The 24,617-nt window shown below is 38.4% G+C and overlaps 1 protein-coding gene across 1 annotated transcript; it reads left to right on the top strand.

The window, feature by feature from the left end:
• Nucleotides 1–2,672: 2,672 nt before the first annotated feature.
• LOC149085538 (uncharacterized) lies at nt 2,673–4,415 on the top strand. The gene is made up of 2 exons (XM_089233604.1): nt 2,673–3,107; nt 3,526–4,415. Exons 1-2 carry the CDS (start codon nt 2,955–2,957, stop codon nt 4,297–4,299), a joined length of 927 nt encoding a protein of 308 aa, XP_089089730.1. The 5' UTR covers nt 2,673–2,954; the 3' UTR covers nt 4,300–4,415.
• Nucleotides 4,416–24,617: the final 20,202 nt, after the last annotated feature.

Below are 24,617 nucleotides of genomic sequence, written 5' to 3'. Positions count from 1 at the left end.
CGAAGGAACTCCAATACGACTCAAAAACATGGTGGTCTGGGGTTGCCAGACATCCATATATACGACCCACAAGGACGTGTGCTGGGATGGATTGCATTGGATATTTATGATCTACTAAGGGCTTAGGCGACCTCGCAAAGTTGGTTGAAAGCAAGGGTGGGAATATAGAGAGGGAGGGCGATAGGGACGATTGCCCCCACCTCCCCCGATTAAAAAAATTATTGGCATAGGCAAAAGAGCAGAAGATGGACATTTGTTCCCCTCACTGTCCGAAAAACCTGTAGCCACGTATGCTTTTGAGGGGGCGGCTTATGTACCTTGAGCCCTTAGGGTCCAGTTCCTATGTGGTGTTTATTCAGATTCAAAAGTTTTTATAAATTTAAAAAAAAATTTTTTTTTTTATTTTTTTTTTTATTGTGGTTTTCCCCCACCCCATCGTGGTGAAGCCAGGGGTGGGAACTCTGCGCCAATTGCGCCGCACTGTGCAAAATTAACATTTTGCGCTATCCTGCTCCACAATAGTTTATTTTCGTATTTTTCTGCGCCAAATAGCGAATTTTGCTTCAGTATGCCCGAAATTTCGGAAAGCACACCAAAAGGTTTTTGTTCCTGCTTGCCGCAAATCGATTCTTTCCGAGAAGAGCGTGTTTTATTCCACTGTACTTAAACTATCGCCTTATTTAAACTATCGGCCTCTCCATCGCGAAACCCCGATAATATCCATGATCGTGCAACTGAAGATGGTTTGCAATGGTCTTTCAGCTTTAAAGCGCAAATGGGAGTCGGTTTCCGTTTTCAAAAAAAAAAAAAAAGTCGCCACTGGAAGCAGTAGAAATTACTGTAGTTGATCGTCATTGCGTCAACTCCCGATGTTTCGTGAAAAAAATTTCATTCCGGGAGTAAAAAGAGCATGTCCGCCGAATTACGAATGCTAATTTAGAAACTTCGCTGAATAACGAGCGTTAAATCGCAAATATCTCCGAATAACGAGTGTTAGATCGCCAATCTCGCCAAATTATGAGTGCTGAATCGCCAAACATTGCGTTGATTCTTCCGAAATTTTCTCTCCCATTTTGCAATAATTTCTTTCCGAGTTTAAAAAAAAACTGAAAATTGAAGTGCTGCTGTTCCAGACAGCAAATAGTGCCCTCAGTAAGTAAAAATCATCTCAAATAGACTGGTGTGAAAAATTTTATGACAGCCGCTCTTTCAAATAAGGTGTCGAAAGCCAAAAACAAAAACCAAGCTGATGAAAAGATGTTTGATAACAAAAGACAGCGCAGTTGTTTTATTTTGAAAAGGGGTGAGGGTTAACGAAAATATTCTTGTAAGTTAATTTCGCTGCTCCAATTTATAAATATCTGCTCCGAGTACTATATTTTGCTGCTCCAATTTATAAATATCTGCTCCGAGTACTATATTTTGCTGCTTCAATTTATAAATATCTGCTCCGAGTACTATATTTTGCTGCTCCAAAACTGTTCCGAAGTCTGTATTCTGCTGATCCAAAGTGGACTTTGTCACTTCCCATCCCTGTGAAGCTCAACATTTAGCACTGAGAAGCTTCATGCCAATGTTGGCATGTTTGTATGTGTGTATATGCATTTGATATCTTCATCATGCTCTGCGGAAAGTTTCGAAGGATTAAATTAATTGATTTCTTATCAAATGTTTTTATTTTGTAAATTCACTCGCGTTCCCCCTTTCATTGACCCCCCCCCCAGGTGGTCATTACTCACAGTTTGAAACCGCTGATATAAGAAAACAGTCCATGGTTTATTTTGTCGAATGATAAAAGATCACCAAAAAGTCACCGAATTCTGCTTTTGGTAGACACCCTGATATAGACATATGCCGTGCATCCCAAGGTGGACATATTGAGCACCTTTAATTTGGTTGGTAAAAAAACTTTAATTTTATGTTACATGGCTAATCAATCTTTAGTGTCTACGTGTTCGATATTTTTCGTAATATACGCATTTCAAATCGGGTGTGATTCTTTTTGAAACACTCTGTATAAGCCCGATGCTTTCAACCGCTCCGGAAGAAAAAATGCTACCGAGCCCAAAGTTGGCATAGTAGATAAACGAGTTTGAATAGGAAATTAACGATAACGTAAAGAAAATGTTTTCTGCCACTTGTTATTAACTGAGAGAAATATATGACATCCATTTGTTTTGGCATCTTTTTTTTAGCCACCTCGTTGGGCATTTTGCCTGTTGTGGCCTTGTATTTGTATTTATAGGTCTCACAGATCTAACCCGTGCAAACAAGGGTTAAAGGAAATAATTTGAGTGCGCATGCGTGAAAAGATATAAATTTTATTTTTCACAGTTTGATTGCCAACTATATAGAGCAGTTTTTGTGAAAATTACAATTGAATATCAGGAAAAAAACAGAAGATATCGACGATACAGTGTGAGCTATATTCCCAGTCACTTCCCTAAAAATACTAGATAAGGGATTTTTCATACATTGATAGTTCAATTATTTTCTGCCATTTGGTTATTTCGAGAATAAGCTTACTGCATCATGTGAATGAGAGAAGACGTTCGAGCATAATAATGAAAAAATAAAAAAACTGAAGAAAATAAATCAGATGACAGAAAATAACTGATATCAATTTGTGGTAAATCCCTTATCCCGATGTTTTCAGGAAATATCGAATACAACCGTGACCTACGTGAGTGACAAGGCCAACTCAATCCCCATCAACATACCTCTGACGTCACCAACCTTGGGGCTAACCGGATCGGAAAGACCCCTAGTCAAAGCTGTATTAAGAAGCTTTGCCCCTAGTAGAAACAGGTTCTTCTGCCATAATGTTAAGGAAACTCCATTACTCTGTACATTTTCCTTCTAGTTCTACGACACAAAGCATGTTGAGGAACATTTTTTTCCATGAATTTCCAGTTTAAACATCAAATTAATAGTTGTTATATATGTTGTGAAATATGCCACAAACTTGTTCAGTAGTAAATTGTAGGGGAAACTACAAAAACGGCCCCAAAGTAAAGGTGTTCGGTTTTCCGAAAGAAGAGCAACTAAAAGGCAAGTGGTTGAATGCTATAAAGAGGAAAGACTTTACTCCAACAAAAAACAGCAAGGTGAGCTATGTATTTTTTTCTTCACGTGAAAAAAAATTATTACGCGCATGTTTTTTTTCTTTTAAATTGATTACGTATTTTATATTCTATCTCTATATTCTGATGTGATGTCCTAGCAGTAAGGGAGGATCTTCTGGGACCGGTATATAGTAAATTTATAGTGTAAAAAAATTTACATAGGCCTACTTAACACTGGCAATAGTGAAATATAATAATTACAATTTTGTATGCATTTACTTAATGATACGATTATATTAGTTGACATAGGCGTACGCAGAATTTTCTCGGGGTGGGGTTTAAATTTTTTCTTACAAAATAACGCTATAATCTCGGCCCCCTTTGCGTATGCCAATGTTAGTTGATAATTATTGTTGATTTAATGATAACTCTACAATATATTTTCATTTTAAACGTATAGGTATGTGAGAAACATTTCAAAGAAGACGATATAATCAGTGAAGTGACGGAATATGATCCTAAATCAGGAAAGGAAATCACAGTGAAGCTTCAAGTGTCACGACCAAGAGCAGGAGCGATTCCCACAATTTTTCCTGATTGTCCGAGCTATATGTCTTCCTACAGTCGCAGTAGAGAAGCACCAGAAGAAAAGAAAAAAAGAAGAGAGTTTCAAAATTTCAATAAAGCTATAGAAGACAGCAGAAAAGAAAAAGAAAGGTTTGAGAAAGAACAATTTTTGAATACTTTAGATGATTTGAAATCAAAATTAAGTGTTATTGATAGTAAAGAGTGGAGCACAATAGTTAAAGAAAATAGTGTTATGTTTTTACTGATTGAGCAATCACCTGCTCCTCAGATTAGCTCATCAGTTGTAATTGACAATGAGTTAAATGTTTCTGCATATATTAGAAATGTGCCTGTACCAAAAATTGCAAATATAAATTTACCGGTGAAAATTAGTAGCTGCCAAACATTGAGTGAAATTTTGATAGCCTTAATTGCTGTGTGTAGCATTTCAAAATCTGATACTGGCAGTGATAATATCATTCTTCTTTTGAAAAATTTATTGGAATATTTTCTCAAAGAAAATTCTAAAGATGAGTTCTTAAATTTTTTTTATGATCAGATAGTTTTGAAATCGTCTAAAAAACCAATTTATTCCCCAGAAATGATAATATTCAGTACCTTGATTCACACCCTGTCACCTCATACACATAGGCGTAAACTTCTATAGGGCCCATGGGCCCGAGCCCCCCCAACATTTTTGAAGACGCGGCTCAGCCCCCCCAAAAATTCGTATGAATATGGCTTATTCATTTTGCAATGATGAAAATTTTTTTTTTAACCAAAAGTTGTCCTAATTATGAATTAGTTAATGGAAACAATCTGCACAAAATTTTAGTTCTTTTAAAAAATCTGGATGGTCTTTGGCTTTCTTGTTCCATGACAATACGTTTATCTCATTTCTTCCCTGCCGTTCAATCCCCAATTGCACCCTCCATCGGTTCCAATCGGTCTCCATCGGTTACTGCCAGAAGGCACGGCTGAGAGGAAGATTCTTTGCGGTGTTGAGGGGGGCTCTTTCTTCTTTGCCTGTGGCAAAAACTGAGTGTCTCTCGATGGAGTGTCTCTTCTTTTGTTCACTGCGACCGGAGGACGGCCATGGCGCCGACATGAAAATAAGCCCAAAGATGCATGGTGGGGGGAGGGGGAAGGTTGAATATTGGGAAGCAATGATATTGAAACCGAAATAAATTACACTCTATAAAGAATAGGTGCCAGAACCTAGAGGCTGAGGCCATTTGAGCCCCTCCCCCCGCAATAAATTTTGTAAGGGGACTGAGCCTCCCAGTAATTACTGAAAAAAACCATTGTGCAATGCATTCTCCCTCTCCTTTGTACACGCTTGAATCCCGTATATGCGGGAGGACCAATAACTTTTAGGCCCCCCCCCCCAATGTTTTTTTGAAAAATATTGGGGAAAAAAGCACATTCTAATTGCCCATTCATAACAGATCTTGAGGACCGATGCCGAAACATTTTTCAAGCCCCTTTATAACAAAATTTGACTGGGGGTGGGGGTAGAACATAGGCGTAAACTTGTATCCGGCCCATGGGCCTGAGCCCCCCCCCCCCAACATTTTAGAAGAGCCGGCTCGGCCCCCCCAAAAATTCGAGTGGATATGTTTCTCACACTTGGCTCAGAAAAAACTTTTTGACAAAAAATTTCTTTAAATAGTAGAAATCCATCTGCTCGAAATTTTATTTTTTTACTTTTTTTCAGAATCTCAACGCACTTGTTCTGTGACAATAGTAGTCTTATCTCCCAATCAATCCAGCATCCATTCATCCTAAATTGCGTCCTCCCAGAGTGGTGCCTGAAGGCACCAGTGTAGATAACTTGGGGGGGGGGGAGGGATCCTTTCTCTTGCTTGCACTGTCGGTAAACTCAAGAGCATCTCTTCCTTCTTTTGTTGAGTGTGACCCTTGGGGATGGGGGCATGATACAACACAAAAAAAGAAAAAAAGTGGGAGGAGGTAAAGTGAACAATGATTAAGCTTATTAACAAGTTCTTCACAACAGAGGCGCTGACATGAAGAAATTAACATTGGGTGGGGAGAGAGCGCTGAAAGTTGCTGGCCGTCCCCTATATACGGGGATGAAATGAAGCACATACGCAGGAAACAGAGGACGCACTGCATTGTTCTTCTGAAAACTATTGGGGGGGGGGGGCTCAACCACCTTACAAAATTTTTTGGGCTCAAATATCCTCCACTCCTAGGTTCCGGTGCCTTTGAGGGGAATCAAATAAATAATAGTAAAATAAAATTAACACAAAAAAAAAAGAAAATAAGAAATGAATGGAAAATTTCAAAGCCCCCTGAGCCGGGTACCATTGCATTCTAATACTAGGAATATGAAATTTCCTCCTTATAAATCAGGGATTCTCAAACTATCTACGTTAGCAGCACTCTTATATAGAAATTTTAAATACGGTATTTCAATAAATGTTGAAGAGAGGTTAAAAGGTGAAATTTGCGTCCCCCCCCCCTGGTCCGGCACCCTAGACATTTGACCCCTCCCCCCAGCCCTGTTTCCAGTACTCCAACACTTAGGTAGCCAGGGCCGGAACTAGGGAAGAAGGCAGTTTTCACAGGCGGAATTCTTGTGGGGACTGCTAATTCTGGGGGGGGGGGGTGGAAGACGAAAAATATCGTTTCGATCGTTTTTTTTAGTGGAAAGAGGGTGAAAAAATTACATACTCTTCCCTCCCTCCACGACTAAAATGATCCTGTCTCCGTTGGACCGGGCTTTTGGACAGATCTTTCGCGAGGACCCCGATTTTTCACAGGGAAGTGCTGGGTCCGGTGACCGCAAAGAGGGGGTTTTACATACCCTGTTTACGTTCGCAGCACTGTTAGAAATTTTAAATATCTTGCGGCATCACAGTCGATCTCAAGGAGGCATTTCGATGCTTTCCCCCCCCCCTTTCCCGACAATAAAATGATCTTCACTCCTAGTTACAGCCCGTCTGTGGCATCTAGTGGCGTGTTTCCCGGGGGGGGGGGGGGCATTCAGCGAGCTATAAGCACGGCCATGGACTCCCACATACTGGAGAAGGGCTTCTAGCCTGGGATCTTTGGCGGACTTTTTATTCCATGTATTTTTTTTTTTTCATGATAAAGGGGCCGCACCTTCTGCAGCTGTCGAAGAGCATTTCAATAGGGTTCAGTTTCGGCTGCTTCAATGCAAGTTTACTGAATACAATCACCATTTCCTAATTAGAAGGACGGGGAGTGTATAGCGTGTCGCTTATGTGGGGAATATGTCACCTGGAGGCATCCGTCCATATGGGGACCCCCCTTCTGATAGTGAAAACTACATTCTTCTTGACGCCGCTGGTCAAGGCTTTAAAAGCTTTTGTGCTTAACGGATGGCCATCCGTGAAGGACGCCGACATAGATGATCCTAATTGGAATATAAAGAAATTACGGTGGTGAAGAAAAATCTAGACGAGGTTTGTGATTCTGCAAAATAAGAATAGCTGTGTTTGGAGCCACTTGAAGTAAACTCCTTGTTTTTCCACTGAACCCCCCCCCCCCCACCACAAATGTTGAGATGGACAGTTCCACAGTATTTTATGGTTTGTGTGGACCACATTCGGTTGTGCACGTACAGTATAACCTTCTGTTAGTAAAACATGTTATATTACAAGAAAACGGAAAAGTTCCTCGTGATTCCGCACAGTTTCCTGACAGAAAAAGTAAACAATATTAAATATAGCTACACATTTTTGATAAATTCATGCATTTTAAACATTTTCTTTAATGATAATTTATTCAGAATCTTCAAAAACAATCTAGATTTTGCAGCCCTCTAATACTTATAATCAATAAAGCGTAGTATAAAATACTTTTTTTTCTGTTAGACATATCAATAAATTAATAAAACTTACCATGTTTTATTTTTTTCAATCATATTTAAAATTTATTTAAGAAAAATTTAAACTCCATTTGGCTTGCATACTTGTAAAAGTGACAATATTTGAATCGAGTTTTTAATAAGAAATTTATTCAACTAAAAAAATTATTATTTTTCTAATTTAAAACCTGATATATGACTCAATATATGAGAGTAAAATAAATCTTAAATAAGTGACATGTAATTTGATTTTGGGGGAAATATACACTGTATCATAAAATATAAATAAATACAGGGCTCGACAAAAATCATTAAAAAATTTAGGCACCAGCCAAATTTTGTAAGAGCCAAGCATGGTTTTTTCACGAGAAAAGTATCTTAAATAATCTTTTTTCAACCTTTCTGGGAATTGATGACCCCTTCCCAGGGCCGCAACTGGATACTTTGTCATCTGGGGCAATTCGGAATTTTGGCGCCCCTTGCATGTAGAAGAAGCAGTTAAAGGGTGAATTCGACTCACATTCTGGTCCAGCGTCCGGAGCACCAGACCCACCTGCTTTCTCTAGTTGTGGCTCTGCTCCTTTCCATGTTGGAAGACAATTATGAAATCGGAAAATTTTGAGCCATCACTAGATTCTGATTTAGCAATCACATATACAAAATTTTAGGCGCGAATACAGATTTTCCAGTCACCATGGTGACCTGGCACTTGGGGTTTGTCCAACCCTGGAATAAATAAAGATGCATATACTGTTCTGAATATATTTTTTGTATATAGTCATTTTCATGACCCCGCCCAGGGGATTTCGGGATTCATGAGATCTGGGGGATCTTGGGAGGATATACGCAGATTTACGGCATGACTAGATCTGAATAAATTGCCTATGGCGATAGACCGGAGTTGTGCTCGTTTCAATGAGAGAGAGAGAATGAAAGTATATTTTTACTTGGACCGTGATCAAACTAGAATGGGGCTCAAGGGCAAAGGCTACGCCCCCAACAATCAAATAAATTTTTGTTAATTAAATGCTTTTGGGAAATTGGCACCAACTCAAAAATTCTCTGGAAGAAATTCCGTGTCCCCCCCCCCCCCCAAATAGATTGGTTTTCTTGGGTACGCTCATGCTCAGGGGTAGTCCCATTCCAAGGGCGTAGCGAAGAGGAAGACTTGGGGGTCTGGTCCCCTCGTCCGAAATGTGAGAAAATGACCGAAAAAAGGGAAAAAGATGACCAAATCTATTGTTCTGTCACTTTGGTCCCCCCTGCCGAACGAAATTTCTGGCTACGCCCTTGTCCCATTCACTTTGGTAACAATACATTAAATGATTGTTATACAGTCGAATATCCTGTTATAACGAACTCCAAGAAACCGGAGAAAACACTTCGTTATAAAGAAATTTCAGATTGTTTGCATTGTTCCTATGTATACTTATTAGAGGGATTAGAAAACCATTCGTTAAAACGATATTTTCGCTGTAACGGTATTCGTTAAAACGGGATTCGCCTGTAATTAGAGCCCGAATTTTCCACTTAAAAAAAATGGCTAAATATGAACTAAAACTGAGAAAATATGTGCTAAAGAACAAATAACCAAGCAAAAAACGCAAACGCATTTTTAAATGCATCTTTTCTATTTATCTCGATGCATATTCATTTGCAAAAACATTCTCATGCAAATGATTTCTACATGTATTTTATTTAGGAATTTCTAGTTATTAGTACTGTAGCTGCTCACTAATAGAAAGAAAAAGTTGCTCGAAAAAGAAGCAAACTACACGTGCACACAAGTAACAAAACATGAATAATGTCAAAAATGGGCGGATTTTTCTCCTGAGATTTTACTTCTTTTTACTTGAAAAAAAAGAAATGACAAGCAAATAAAGCACCCGGGCTTCGGGTATGGTCCATGTAGCTAGAAGGTCCTTGGAGTTGAGCAACCAAACTATTTGAAAATATCGAATTTCCGATTCGATAAACGATGTTGCCTGATCCATAAATCCATGGAAGTGAGCATGAATGTAATAAGTTCAGACTTTTAATTGTTCAGTTGGTCATCTAAACCGCTTTGATAATACGAAATTCTATGGAAAACATCTTATACTCTTAGAGAATCAACTGATTTGAGATCAAAAATCAATTTCACATGACTAGAGTTCCGTCAATCGTTAATACGACGTATTAGAACGAAATGATCTCAAAGACGTCCCAATGCAGATAAAGCAGCAATTTTCAATAATTTTATGTCCTTACAGAGCGAAACGTGAAAATTCGTTTATAATGAGAACTACGTTACAGCGAAAACTTTTCTTGTGGTTGTGAGCTGTTGTTATAACGAACTTTTATTGTATTTATGAGCAATATTAATTTGAAAAATTAAAAAAATTTAATTAATCTTCCGCACAACTTGAAAATTTGCACTTATTCTGAAAATTATTCAATTACATACATTTATACACACATTAATGCTAAAAAGAGGTTAATTTATATAAATGCAACAAACAGGACTAATCATAACAAATTTATAAATAGTGCAAAAAAAAAATGAATAAATCAAAATTAAAAAGGTCAATTTCCCGTGACCTTTCATTAAATTAAGTTGTATAATAACCAAGAATGGCCACTGAAGCTGTGCTTTCCAAAGTGTGAAATATCGACCCCTGGGGGAAGGGGTCGATGCAATTGTCCAAAGGGTCGATAGAAGCTATGGGTTTAGTATAGGATCCTATGGGTGGTCTTGAGTTGGGAGAAATGAGAAAGAAATTTTTTTTAAAGAAGAGCTATGGAACACAAAAATTTTGGGAAACTTTTCACTGAAGCAGCTGTTCTCAACCGGTGCTCCGTGTACACTTCCCGGGGGCTCCGCACCCACTCGAAGAAAATAAATCAGTAAATTCGATAAATGAATATAAGAGGAGAGCGTACGGGGCTCCACCATAGAAATTTTACGCCGAATAGAGGCGGCCACTGATGCATATTTGTGTTTGAGTACAGGTGATCATTTGTGGAGATTTTACTGTATTTAGGAAAATGTAATGGAACCCTTTGTATATATCTCCCTATTACGTTTCTGACCTTACTTATTTGTACGAGGTTTTGCTTCAGTTGCTATACATTTCTATACATTATCCCTGTATACAGGGCCTAATTTCTTCATGGGCAAATGAAGCCTTTATAACTTTGAGCCCCCGAAATTCAAACAACATACATTCACTGACCAATTAACATCTTTGACTCTTGTCGCAAGAGCCTCCTAATTCCTGCTTTATCCAGGGCCCTGCCTGTATACACTTCAATTAATCAACGTTTTCACTTCGATTCGAACTCCCAAGTCTTTGGAAAACACCTTTTCTATCAATCGAATCACATAATTTTTCAATTGGTGAAAACGTGTCACTGAAATACAGTGTTTTACGGTTTTCAAAAACCCATCATGAAGAAACGTTTTAAGCGGAAAAACTAAGCGGGATCGACTGTAGTTTCTCATGCATATTTTTTACTGAAAAAGTAATAAAATTTAAGATGATTGACTGGTTCAATCAGGGCTGCAACTAGATGCTTGGTTACCCGGGGCAAGCGCGCATTTTGACGCCCCCCCTTGTAATGTTGAAGGAGAGGTTTTAGAATGAAATTTGCACCCCATCCGGTCTAGCGCCCGGGGCACGAGACCCGCCTGCTCCTCCCTAGTTGTGGCCCTGTGTTCAATGTCTTTTGGCAGGTACTGAAATAATTATTGAACGGGCTACGGTATGCTGATAGCCAGGGCTGTAACTGGGATTTTTGTCGCCCCCACATTCGATAATTTTGTAACGGTGTTCTGTAAAGGACGTTTTACACAACGTTTAAATAACACTTTTTTTTCTGTTAAATCTTCAAATGAATACCGTAAAATTGCTTGAGACTTTAGCAACAATAATGTTATGATAGTATTATAAGTATATTTCTTCTCAAGCATAAGATTTTGAATCAAAACGACAGATTTTCACAAATTTTTTTTTCGGAAACGTCTGTAAAAAAAAAGTGGGGGGGGGGGGTAATTTTCGGAAAAGTTCGTTTTTCAGTACTGCTTTCGCATTTATACGACGCGTCGTATAAACGAGGTTCCATTAGAGCCTGAGCCCCCCCAACATTTTCAATAAGTTTACGCCTATGCTCATACATATAAATTCATTAGACAATCAAACAAACTAATTTTTCCCCATACATCAACTATTCAAAGGTTATGCTCAGACTCCAGCTTGAGTCCTCATAGTGAACAAAATGATTCTGACTTTCTTAACTATCTAAAACAAAAAGTACCACATTTAAAACCACCTGATCTAAACATAATCCTAATGATAGATGAAATTCATTTAAAATCATATTTGGACTATAAAGGAGGAAGTATTGTTGGCATGTCTCATGGGGAATGGGAAAAGATGAAATGCACTACAGGCATGTTAACAAAAGAAACACACACTGCACTAAAAGTAACCACATATGCTATAATTGAAATAACATCATATTGTAAAAATGAGCTCAATATGGATTACATCCTTCCAGGAAAATTTCAGACTGACAATCTCGAGCTCAGATTCAGCTTATATCGACAAATGGCAGGCAGTCATTATCATATAACTATTCGTCAATTGTTTGAATCTGAAAACAAGCTGAGAATTCGAGCAAATATGAAACTAGGCATCATTTCAAAAAAATATACAATCCCTGTGAATGACATAATTTTAAATGATAATTTTGGAGATATAAATTCAATTGATGAAAGATCTGAAATAACCAATTTTGAAGTAGATGAAGTAAGAGAAAATGAAATTGAACAAGCACATGAATATTTACCTGTTTTGGCATACATAGCTGGGTACTGTGTATTCTCAGTTTTGAAAAACAGTAAATGCGATAGCTGTAAAACTATATTAACAGTCGATAAAGAATTTGATTTTGAAGAAATTCACAGTTTAATTATGAAATTCGATCGTGGTAAACTTCTTTTTCCATCATCTGCAGTAGTGAATGTGGTGTTATATAGTTATCTGATTATTGATAAATTACTTAGCAATAAAGAAAATGAATTATTGAAAAACAAAAACCATCGAAACCTTCTATTCAAGGTTTCAAAGAAATACATAACTGATGAAAATCTGTTTGTGTTTGATGAGTTTTGTTCTTTTGGACACAATGCAGCAGAAATTTTAAGTAAAATTTTGTGGTCATCTACAAACATATTTTTGAACAACTTCTGTAAGCAAAGAAACGATTCTTCAGTCGAAAGAAAAAGTCAGAAGCGAAAATTAAATACTTTAATTTCGCAATAAGATGCTCTAGATGGATTCTTTAATCATTGGTGCTGTTACGTAATCGGTTATAAATACTTGTATTTTTTGCTTGTAATTAATGTGGTTTTTGTGCATATTGTATATATAATATTTTATTTGTGTGTGTGTAACAGTAAATAAATTTCTAAATTTGAAATTTCAGATGTGCCAAACATTTGCTTTTATTATCTTGAAATAAAAAGTTTGTTATATCTGATCATTGATGTGTTTTAGTTTACTTACTCAAACATAATTTAGAGAGCTTTAAAATGCATATTGTTTTTTCAAAAACTGATATAATATTCTGACTATTGTTTTAATGTTCGCATTTATACACTTCTCAATCCTCTATAGCAGCGATTCTCAACCTTTTCTGACTCGCTTTTCAGTGTATACTTTCTATGGCGGAGCCCTGTTTAGTATATTATTTATTGGCGGTACCTTTTTAGGCCTCTTTTTTTTGTTAGTTTATCAAATTTACTGATTTATTTTATTATCGTCGAGTGGTCGCGGAGCCCGCACCGGTTGAGAACCGCTGTTTGGTGTATATCTGAATATACTTGGCAAATATATAGTCGGAAAAAGAAAACTCATTATACCAATTTATTTTAACGTATACGCAAATACAATACTTTTCATCCAGAAACAGTGGATCCCGTGTTGGCACATTTTTTGAGATTTTGCTGTTGCTAAGCAAGATTTTATCGATTGAAAGATAACACGGTAAAATAAAGGCAAACTGTACGTTTCATCCTCAAAGCCATTGTAACTAATTAAAATGCCCATTAAACTTAATTAAATTCCTGTGTTGATGCAAGGTTTAAATTGGAAATATGCTATCACAAATTTCATCCGTATTTGAAGAAATATTCACTATGTTTTTATGGAAGTGAGCCACACACATCGAGGTTAATATTCCGTCAAAAACACAACCTTAAAAAAAAATCCAACAGCTAAAGAGAGAATTTTTCCCTGTCCAGCGACGCGATGCCCCACGAGTGCTGACGTCATTTTCGATTGAGGGGGCCTTGTTACTTTCGAAGGTCACGATACAACTCACTGCATCGCTCAACATTTTTGAGAGTGCAGGCCACTTAATTGGTTTGAAAATGTGGCGTGGGCCACTTAAGTGATCTGTAAATCAGAGGCGGATTAAAGCAGCACCTAGAGATAGGACTCAGCAGTCTGCTTGTGACTTCAGTAAGTAGTCCATTTTCCCTCAGAATATTCAGAGGCAAAAACTCGTTGTGAGGAAAAGAAATGATAGGGCTCAGAATTGGCGATTTTTATGCTCCACATCCAATCACTATGCGGTATTTGTGAGCCAATCAGGAAGATTCTACGCCAAAATAAGAAGAAACGAAATAGGATGCTGTGTTTCAAAATTTGGCAAACTTGCTAGGTAGTCTGAATGACGTTTATGGCAAACAGTGCAGAGGCCTTCTATCTCTAGGAGGTGCTGATTAAAGTCAATTGAGGCCTTGGGCACAGAAGAAAGTATTGGGCCCCTTAAATTAAAAAAAAGTGTAAAGTTGTGGCTTTTCAAAGACGCCATTAATCCGCCCTTAGTGAATATTCGTATACTGCGGGTCACTTAAGTGATGTGGAACTGCACGGCGGATCACCCAAATGCTCTGGAACTGTGCTGCGAATGACTTAAGTGATCTATAAATGTGCCGATTAGTTCATTTTTACCAAATAAGGTTTGAGGTCTCGGGCAACACCAGGTTATTCCTAGGGCCACATTTGGCCCGCTGGTGGAGCATATGTGCTTTATCGCCTATATCTTCCTGTTTTTTCATGAGATTCAATTGCAGTTTCAAAAACAGTTGCTCTATACAGAGTGTTTCAAAACTCAACGTGCAAACTTTTAGGGGAAGGTAGAAAACACAAAAACAAAACACAATCATATAGGAATATATGACCGGGAATTTCAACCTGATCAGCTGGAGGATAAACGAAGATGCAGAATGACAAGGCAATAATGAGTGGAAAAACTCTTTATTTAGCGATACTTTACACGAGGACGCGCGTACACCTTAAGTTTCACAACAAGTGCTCAAAGTTCTTACCATCCACAGTTATGCACGCTTCACAACGGTGACGCATTAATTGTCGAACCTCTCAAAAATACCCGGCATTTCTCGCAGAAGTATGTAGCTGCGACGGAGATTCTTACGACGAGGTTGATGTCAGAGTCAACGGGCGTCTCTTAGATCATGGTTTTCAGGGTCCCCCACAACAAGATCCAGGCTAGATTAATCGGACGATCGTGGGGGCCATGGGATGTGTCCACCATGCCCAATCCATCGAGGCACAAACACACTGTTTAAGTAATCACGTACGACTGGAGCCCCATTGTGCTGGAACCACTTTGCACACCGACAGCGATTTAGTGTGCCTTCTCGGGGCCTCTCTTGAGAGGGATATTATTATGCAAAACAAATGTAAACTTCTGTGGGGCCCCAATTCAGCTCAGGGTCCAGGGGCAGCGCCCCAGTTCCCCCTGCCTGATTACACGGCCTTGCACGCCGAACAGACATATTCATTCATTCAAACCGAGCACAACTCCGGTCTATCGCCATAGGCAATTTACTAACGATTGAGTTGTGCCGGAAGTATGAGGGTGTCCCTCCCCCCAAATCCCCTGAGCCACGAAAGCTACTATATACTAAGTGTGCATTACACAAAATACTTCAGCTGCCTGACACCTGGCCAGCCGCCGCCCTTCGAGCAGCCGCCCAACCGGCATGGTTTCAAGGGAGCTGCCTCGCGACCGTTGCCTACAAGGAACAGCTTTTGCCCTTATTTAATAGAGTCTAATTCGTGACTTTTCCTGCCTTCCTCCTTCGCCTCGTGCCGAACAGACACAGGAACAATGTCGAGTAATTCCGGCAGTACCTCCTCCAGCAAAATGCGATATTTCCGGCCATCCAGTCGGGGTGGTAACCGGTATGGTCCGATTAAGTTATCACCAATAATACCCGCCCATACAGTCACGGAGAACCGTTTTCGGTGAGCATGTGGGTTCATACTTCGTGGATAGGCAGTAGCGGAGGGAGGGGTGGACTCACCCACCTCCCAAAATGTGAGAAAATGCCTATAAAGAGGGGAAAAGATGGCCAAATCTATTGTTTTATCACTTTGGTCCCCACCACGGCCGTCATTTTAACTTTTTCAGGGGGAAGTGGGGGAACACGTACTCAGTCTATGCATATATATACACACACAGTAGTGTATTTACAGGGGGGCTAAGCGGGCTATAGCCCAGAGCGGCAAATTCGGAGGGGCGGCGAATTTTAGTGTATAGAAAGAGGGGAGAATTTTTTTTTTTTAATTCATGTTTCGTAAACGTGTGGAAATGCCATGTGCCATTTCTATCGTAAATAACAATTATTAAACCATATTGCTTATCCTCGTTTATTTTTTGTGTTTTGAGAGTGGCTATGGTTGACCATTTGGGGGATAGAAATAGTGTGGAGTTAGGCTAATAAGGCCGAGAACTGACTGTGGCTATAATTGAATGGATGTAGTGGCTTTAAATCAAATGGATGAATTCGATTACAATATGATTTTTTTTAAACTTGTTTGCGAACTGAAATGGGATGAAGCTGGTCAATCCAGAACAACATCCGTTTGCAGTCACTAATTGGAATATAAAGAAATCATAGTAAAGAATGGTAGGCGGACTGGTCATGGTAGGCGGAAAGCTCTCCTTATGTGACGTTTTCCTGAAAAAAAAGGGAGACAAATGTGGAGCTTGGCAGAACCCACATTTTTATGAATTGTATACAGTATTACAAAACTACATTCGGTTATAAACGGAGGATTACCAACAAAACGGAAAAAAGCTCCTCTTCATTTTACACTTTCTTGACGAAAACAAAGTAAGTAAATATCAAATATAGCTACTCATTTCTGAAAAGCTCATACGTTTTGTATTTTGCGAGTTTTTCATTAATGATAATTTATGAACAATCGCCACAATTCAATCTTAGGTAATTTGGAATCCTCTGTAAGAGTATGATCATAATGCGTTCATATTTCCGATTCTGGAAACCCGATGTTCATTTTCGCTTTAAAAAGCAATTCCCAAGACATTGGCCTATTGAATCACGTGATATTCAACTGCCAATTAATCGAGTAGCATTTTTAAAATTGGCAAGCATTTGATAAGCATTACTGAGAATTTAGCAAGTATTTCCGAAATTAAAAATAAGCATTCAATAAATTTTATATCACAAATTTGCGGCGGATGCGGGGCTTTATGTTAAGTTCATAAACAAAATGTCGTTCAAACTGGTGGTTTTTTTTCCGACAGCGACGCATACGTTCATGTGGTGATTATTCCAAGAAATGCGGTACTGTATTAAACTACATGCACTGCAATAAAAAAACATAAGCAATGAAATATAGAAACAAAAGACCACAATAAACTATATATTAGTTATTGCACATTTCGTTTCTAATTCTAAAAAACAAATAATTACCACTCAATAAATCCCATATTAATTTGTATTTAGAATCAATTTAATATAATAGTAAATTTGAGTATTCAGACCTGTAAAATTGAAATTTTGAAAAATTGTCCGGAAACTGATGAAGTTTCGGGGCGCATTTTTGGTCACCGATTTTTAACGTGGCTCATTTTTGAATATCACGTAAAAAATTTTCACAAAAATTGATTTCGGTATAACAGAAGAAAATCTATAAAACTGTAAAATATGTATTATTCTAACCTTTTAAATACTAAATTAACTTTTCAAAGAATTTTTTACATATATAATCTATACTATTATATTTTTTTTTATTATGTTGCTTTCAATATAAAAGTAGCATAGGTGAAGGAACAAAAGCAGTTTAATAAGAATTTTCTTGTTTCTAAGTATTTACTGAGATATTTGATTTCAAAAAATCTGGAGAAAAAGCGGCAAAAACTAACGGACAACGCTTTCTTTCCCAACTTTTCTGCAATTTTTGAATTCAGATTTATCTGCGAATATTGCACTTAGAAAACGTGGACATTTCTTCGTTGGCATCAGAAGAGACAGGGCAACAACTTTTTAATTCGGTTTTTGAGCACAGGTTGTCCATAGGAAAAGTTAATTTTTTTAAATTTTAATAACTATACAATCCCTTGAAACATGAATGACGTAGCTGAAATTCCTGACTTCGCTCATTTACATTCCGCAAGAATGACTAATATCTGTCACCGTTTTCTTGCTATTCCCATTTCGAAAACCGCCAGGTGACTGTGGGACACTCTGTACATTCAATTAATGCATATAATCACACGAGTGCACAAACCACTGGCGGGCCCCGTCAAGAATTTTATTTGGTCAACGAAAAAATTTTGAAAAAGTATTTCACTATTTCAAAATACACTTTAGGACGTGCGGTTAAACGTAATATGTATAGATATTACGTAATACGTTACCGATTTTGTTGCTAGACTATAACCAAGTACGCAGAAAGTATGCACCATACATTCGAATTAAATTTTATCAGTGTTTTTCATCGATGTGTGTAGACGCCTACAGGCCGGAGATTGAGCACCCCCCCCCCCTTATATGGCAATTATTATGGATCGAAATAGGATACGAATACAGGACAGAAAAGTAAAATTTAGGCGCAACCATATACAGTACCACTTTTTGCCTTTTGTTTGTTTATGATTATGGCATTAATGGCATGGGACAGGGGGGGGGGGGCGGGCGGCAAAATTTGTATAGCCCACAGGCGGAAGAAACGTACATACGGCCATGTATACACACAGGGTGTTCTGGTAATGGACCGACAAACTCAGAGGGTTGTTATTAGACATCGAGAGGAACAAAAATTGCAATGGAACATGGTGTCGCACACCACGTTGAGAGGGTGAAAATCGTGAAAAACGCATGCAGGCTCCGAGTCCAGAGTAGACGAAAGGTGGATGCCAGTTGATCGCTGAATGCGTTCGCTCACCATATCTGACGAAAGCAGCGTCGCGAAACGCATGGGCTGGGGTAGGATCACGCGCTGCGGACGACTTAAATTAGCGCTATTGCGGTCAACGCCTCATCGGATTTTGCTGTTGGTACATCCGCAGTACTAAGTGCCCATTGCCATCTGCTCAACCGTAAATCAGATGCATATCAGTGTATTCTTCGTTCGTGTAGTGAGCCATCACGATACTCATTAAAACAGACAACTAACTGCTATACGTGTTTACTACCGCAATAGCGTTAATTTTCTAAGTCTTCAGAGCGTGATCCTACCCCCAGCACATGCGTTTCGCGACGCTGCTTTACGTCAGATATGGTGAGAGAACTCACGAACGCATTCAGCGATCAACTGGCATTCACCTTTTTTCTACTCTGGACTCGGTGCCTGCATGCGTTTTTCGCGATTTTCACCTTCTCAACGTGGTTTGCGACACCATGTTCCATTGCAATTTTTGTTTCTCTTGGTGTCTGCTAACAACCCTCTGAGTTTGTCCGTCCATTAACAGTCCTTGTGAAAAACTAATATGGAAAAGTGTTTTCAGTTTTTTGATGTGATCCATAATTATAATGAGTTATAACGCTTTAAAAATTGACGACGTCACTTCAAAATCATGCCAAATTCACCGAACGTACACCAAACGTTTAACTTGGCATTTTTTTTAAACTGAACAATGATATAACCCTTAGAAATCGAGAAAGTAAACCAGGTATATTTTCCTTTTTTTTGTATATGTGCATGTGTGCACTTTTCAAATTTTTAGGTGGTTGTAAGATTATTACGATTTTAAAGATTGCAGAAGTTTTGAGTTCATCCGTAAATCAAAAACTTCCGCCGCCCCAAAAATTCTGAAATTTTGTTCAAATGTGTTACTCCCCATGTGCTAGTAAAATGAATCTCAGATTTAGAAGTTAACCAACCCGAGTATTTTTTCAAAGCAAATATTGAAAATTCTCAGATTTTTGAAAGTTATAAAGTTCATAAGATTCTAACGGATGATCAAATATCGAAGTTCGAGGTTCATCTTACTAATATCATAATAACATAGTTACATCCTGAAGTGTGTCTCCATTAAGAAGGGTCCCGCAAAATACAATCCAATAAATACGCTCCAGAATAAACCTTCATCTGAAAAAATGACCAAGTTCTGCGCGAATTATGCACACACAGACTGGAATAAATTTCAAAGTAGCCCAAATCTTTCTTGTGAAAAGGTAAAGTAAAAATTTATTAATATTTCTCAGCACGATAAAAAATAAATTGTCAAAAAGGAAATGAAAAATTTTATTTAACATTAACACTTCATTTCAACATGCAGAAACGGTATGAAAATGCGGCTCGATGAACAATCAACAGAAAATATCCGAAACCACTAATTATTTTGAATATGTTAATTCATAAGTTTCTGATCGAATCGTTGTTATTATTTTACTGTTTTTACAAGTCAGTTTCGTAAAGCTACCATTTTTGCAAATAGTTTTTTTACACGTGAATGTTTCGATGAAGTTTTAAAATAACCCAAAAAATATTGCCGTGTTTCATTGATGAATATGTAATCTGATTAAAACGACAGCGTATAAAAACGATCGCGTAATAAACACAACGCACTGTATGCACCTTTTCTCAAAAAATTTGACGATAGTGAAAGAGAACAAATTACCACATTTTGGCAAAAAAGTATTGATTCGGTTAAAAAATTTAAGTAAATCTCATTGGTCGAACACTACAAATCTGGTAATAAATTTGCCAATATAGTGAATGAAACTAACACGTAATTACACGTGACAACAAGGTTATACTACTATCTCACTACATTGAGTGAAAAAGCGACAATCGTGAAAGAGGGCCGAACTTGGCTTCTAATAGGATTGAATATTTCAGTTCATTTTCAAGAAGTGACAACCTGCTGCTGGCAGAGAAATTTACTTTCGTTGGATGTTTGGCACGCAACTGACCGTTAGAAAAATGAGGTCACAAAAATTCAAAGCATCATAACTCATTAAATATTCGTCGGATCCTAAAAAAAACAAAAAAAAAAACGTAAAATAGTTTTCCGTATTAGTTTTTTACAAGGAATCACGTGTGTAATTATTGGGCGATCGATAGTTACCACCCTGCATATACACCATTTCTAGTATATTTTTTAAAGCCGGGGGCGCCGCCCCCGACCCCCAAATGACGGACCTCGGTCCCCATCCGAACGAAATTTCTGACTAGGGGTCTGCTTCGTGGGTTGCCGTGGCTCCACACATGAACATTGTGGTGATGATTAAAGATCTCTTCACGAGAGAACATGGCTTCATTCATGAACGGAATTGAGGTTGTTAACGCCAGGTTCTCGTTGCATTTGTCCAAGTACCAGCGCACGAATTCCACACGTCGAGGATAATCTTCAGGCTGCAATGACTGGACCCGTTACAAATTATATGGATGTACAGTAAATGCTCCGTGTAATGTGCGCCACACACTGGATTGAGATGCTGCAATATCACGGGCAATGGTTCGTGTGCTTGTACCAGGAGCTTCCCCTCTTCCAAGGCAGGTATACGTGTCGTTCGTGGCCGCTCTGTACCATGCTTGCTGCTGCAGAATGTCCGGTATTCATACAAGTTACGGTACAAATTCCCGAACATTTGGTGATGCAAAACACATCTGTTCGGGTACGTTCAGCATACAACCGTGCTCTAGCCCTTCCGTTGCCATCAACCGCATCATCATACACAAGATGCATGTCCGCCATTTCAGAGTTCGTAAATTGTTGCATGCTCTCCGTACGCAATCGGAACTTTAAATTAGCGCGGCATTCCAACTACAGCGCCCTCAAGCATGTATAACTGTGGATGTGTGTGGTAAGAACTTTGAGCACTTGTGAAACTTAACGTGTACACGTATTGTCTTCGTGTAAAAGTATAGCTAAATAAAGAGTTTTTCCATCCATTATTGGCTTGTCATTTCTGCATCTTTGTTTATCCTCCAGCTGATCAAAATTGAGGTTTTCAATCATACATTCCTGTATGATTCTGTTTTGTGTTTTCTACCTCCCCTAAATGTTTACGTTGAGTTTTGAATCACCCAGTATAATTGGCGATCAAATATTGCGAAAAATTAAACTAATATCGTTTGCGGATGCGTATTTACAAATTAATTTCCTTTAAATGCTTATATCTCATGAAATATCATAGGTTTCATTTTAAATTCTGATATAATACATAACTTACGTTGACAAGTTTTTTGCGAGTTTCGTAGATTTTGATTGAAAACACCACTTGTTTTAAGCAAAATACGTGCCATGGAAAATAAGCCACAGCGTTTGTAGCTTACATATCATCTATAACGAAGTTCTCATAGGAGTCTCACGAAAAAACAGCTCCAAGAATCAACACAAAAGGTACTGACTTAAGTAGCTAGAATGGTCCAGAAAACAGCTGCTCATATGAAGTAGCATTTAAGACCATTCCTACGTAATTAATTCGTAATTACACGCACACAATGTACCTTAAATAGGACAGTGTCCCAAGTTTATACAAACTTGACCTTTTCCTACGTAAGCCGATCTGTAACTAACAATAATGGCGTTGGACCCGACATTCGATCGGGTCCAACATGGCAAACACTTGAAGCGTTTACACAAGATTGGAATTGGGGGCAACTTGCTGAATTGGATAGAATCGTGGTTAAGAGATAGGTCGCAACGAGTTATTTTGAACGGGGAATTCTCTGGTTGGACAGACGTCACAAGTGGCGTACCTCAAGGAAGTGTCCTTGGTCCTATACTTTTTTCACTTTTTATCGATAAACTCGATCAGGGTATCGATGGGATTACTAGCAAATTCGCAGATGATGTGAAGCTAATGGGGTAATTGGGAATGAAAGCGATAGGGAGTTGCTCCAGACCAACTTAAACAGGATTGCAGCATGGGCAAATGAATGGAGCATGACGTTTAGCATTGATAAGTGCATGGTCGCTCATTTTGGTTCGACCAACCCACGGTTCTCTTACGAGTTGAGTGGTGTCACTATCCCGGATGCAACTAGGGTCACCTATTTGGGAATTCTTATTGACGAGCGACTTAGGTTTTCTGAACATTGTTCAGCGGTGGTCAAAAAAGCGAATAGAATGCTTGTGGGGTCTCATTTTCAAAAAGGTCTGTTCGCGTTCGCCTAAAGTCATTCTTCCGCTTTTTCGAGGATTAGTTCGTCCTGGACTGGAGTATGCTGTAAGGTTTTGGAGAGCATACCTACAGAGGGACATAGAATTGGTTGAAGGGGTGCAGAGAAGAGCTACGCGTGTCCTTATTGGCACACAGGGCTTGAGTTATGAAGAGAGACTTCATTTTTTGAATATGTTTACATTGGATGAACGCAGGTGTCGAGGAGATATGATCGAAGTGTTTAAAATTTTCAATGGGATGGATAGGATGGACCATGAACTTTTAGTACACCGCCAATCGACTGCTTTTACAAGGGGACACCAGTATCGATTGGTGAGGGACAATGCAAGGTTATGGTGTCGCAGGGAATTTTTCTCTAACGAGGTTGTTAACAAATGGAATAGCTTACCCCTGGAGGTAGTAAATTGTAACACAATTGACACGTTTAAAAAGAAATACGATAAACATGTTGGGGTAAATCGAGAAGATATCCATACTTAATATAAGACAACCGTAAGTATTCTTTATGGGCATTGTATAGTATTTTATCATGTGCATATATTGATTATAATTTTTGTTAATTGCATTTTTAATTGGGTTGCTATATATTTTTTGGAAATATATGACATCCATATTTTTATGGTCATCTTTTTATCAGCCACCTCGTTGGGCATTTTGCCTGCTGTGGCGTTGTATTTGTATTAAACAAAGATTTAACCGGCATTTTAAAGAGCAGACACTACGTCGTCTCCGATTGGTTAAAAACCCGAATTTCAAGTTAAAAAAAGTTGAAATTCGGGTTTTCAACCAATCGGATTAGACGCGGGTTTCCAGAATCTGAAATACGGACGCACTATGTTCACACCATAACATTGTTCTCAATCAGAGAAATCCCAATGTCTAAGCGTAACTGTGGGGTGCAAACTTTAAACAAATTAAAAACTTTTCTACCGAAACACGTTCTACACAACTGAAACTATCATGAAATGATAGTAAAGAAACGTGACAAACACACTAACAAACAAGCGTGATGACCTGCTTTAAACGTAATCTGCAACAACCGTCCAGGCTACCAACATGTTAAAACAAAAATCCCCAAGTTAGGCCGCTGTCTCAAGTATGGGCACTTCACTATGCGGAAGACTGGATAACAAGCGGAGATGAAGTCCGTATAGAAAATTCACATGCTTCTGCAGGAAATCGAACCTCCGTCTCCTCGCAGTCCGGGCGAGTGCTCTACCAATTATTTAGAGGGTAAACATTTTTCCCCCCAGAAAGTATACGTACAATATTACCCAGATTTTTGAAGTTTTTTAACTTAATAACTGAAACAGTTGGATATAACGAACTCCGATTCAAGAAAGCACTCGATTCAGCGAATGCTTTCTGAAACTCCGACGAAAACGTGGGGTCAAACCCCTATTTAAAGAATAAAAATCTCGATATAAAGAATTTTTTTCGAACTATCCTTAATTTTTTAATTCCCGACACCAAAAACCACAATTCGAAGATGTGACTTCCCAGGATTTGACCTTCAGCTCTTCTTTACGGACAAACGATAAAAAAGGGGAGCAGGAACCCTTTCCTTTTTGAGCAAAGGAAGCAATAAAGCTATTCAGAGTGGTCCTGGGAAGGTTTCAGTTGCCAATTTGTGCAGTCCGCATGTGTGGATTTCTGTAAAGAAATAAAA

Source organism: Pholcus phalangioides, unplaced genomic scaffold (genome assembly GCF_987345545.1).
Source record: "Pholcus phalangioides strain wild (caught in Gottingen) unplaced genomic scaffold, Ppha-v1.0 ptg000007l_1, whole genome shotgun sequence".
NCBI classification, from domain to species: domain Eukaryota; kingdom Metazoa; phylum Arthropoda; class Arachnida; order Araneae; family Pholcidae; genus Pholcus; species Pholcus phalangioides.
The sequence above is the reverse complement of the archived record's forward strand: the minus strand, read 5'-3'. Positions and strand labels throughout refer to the sequence as shown.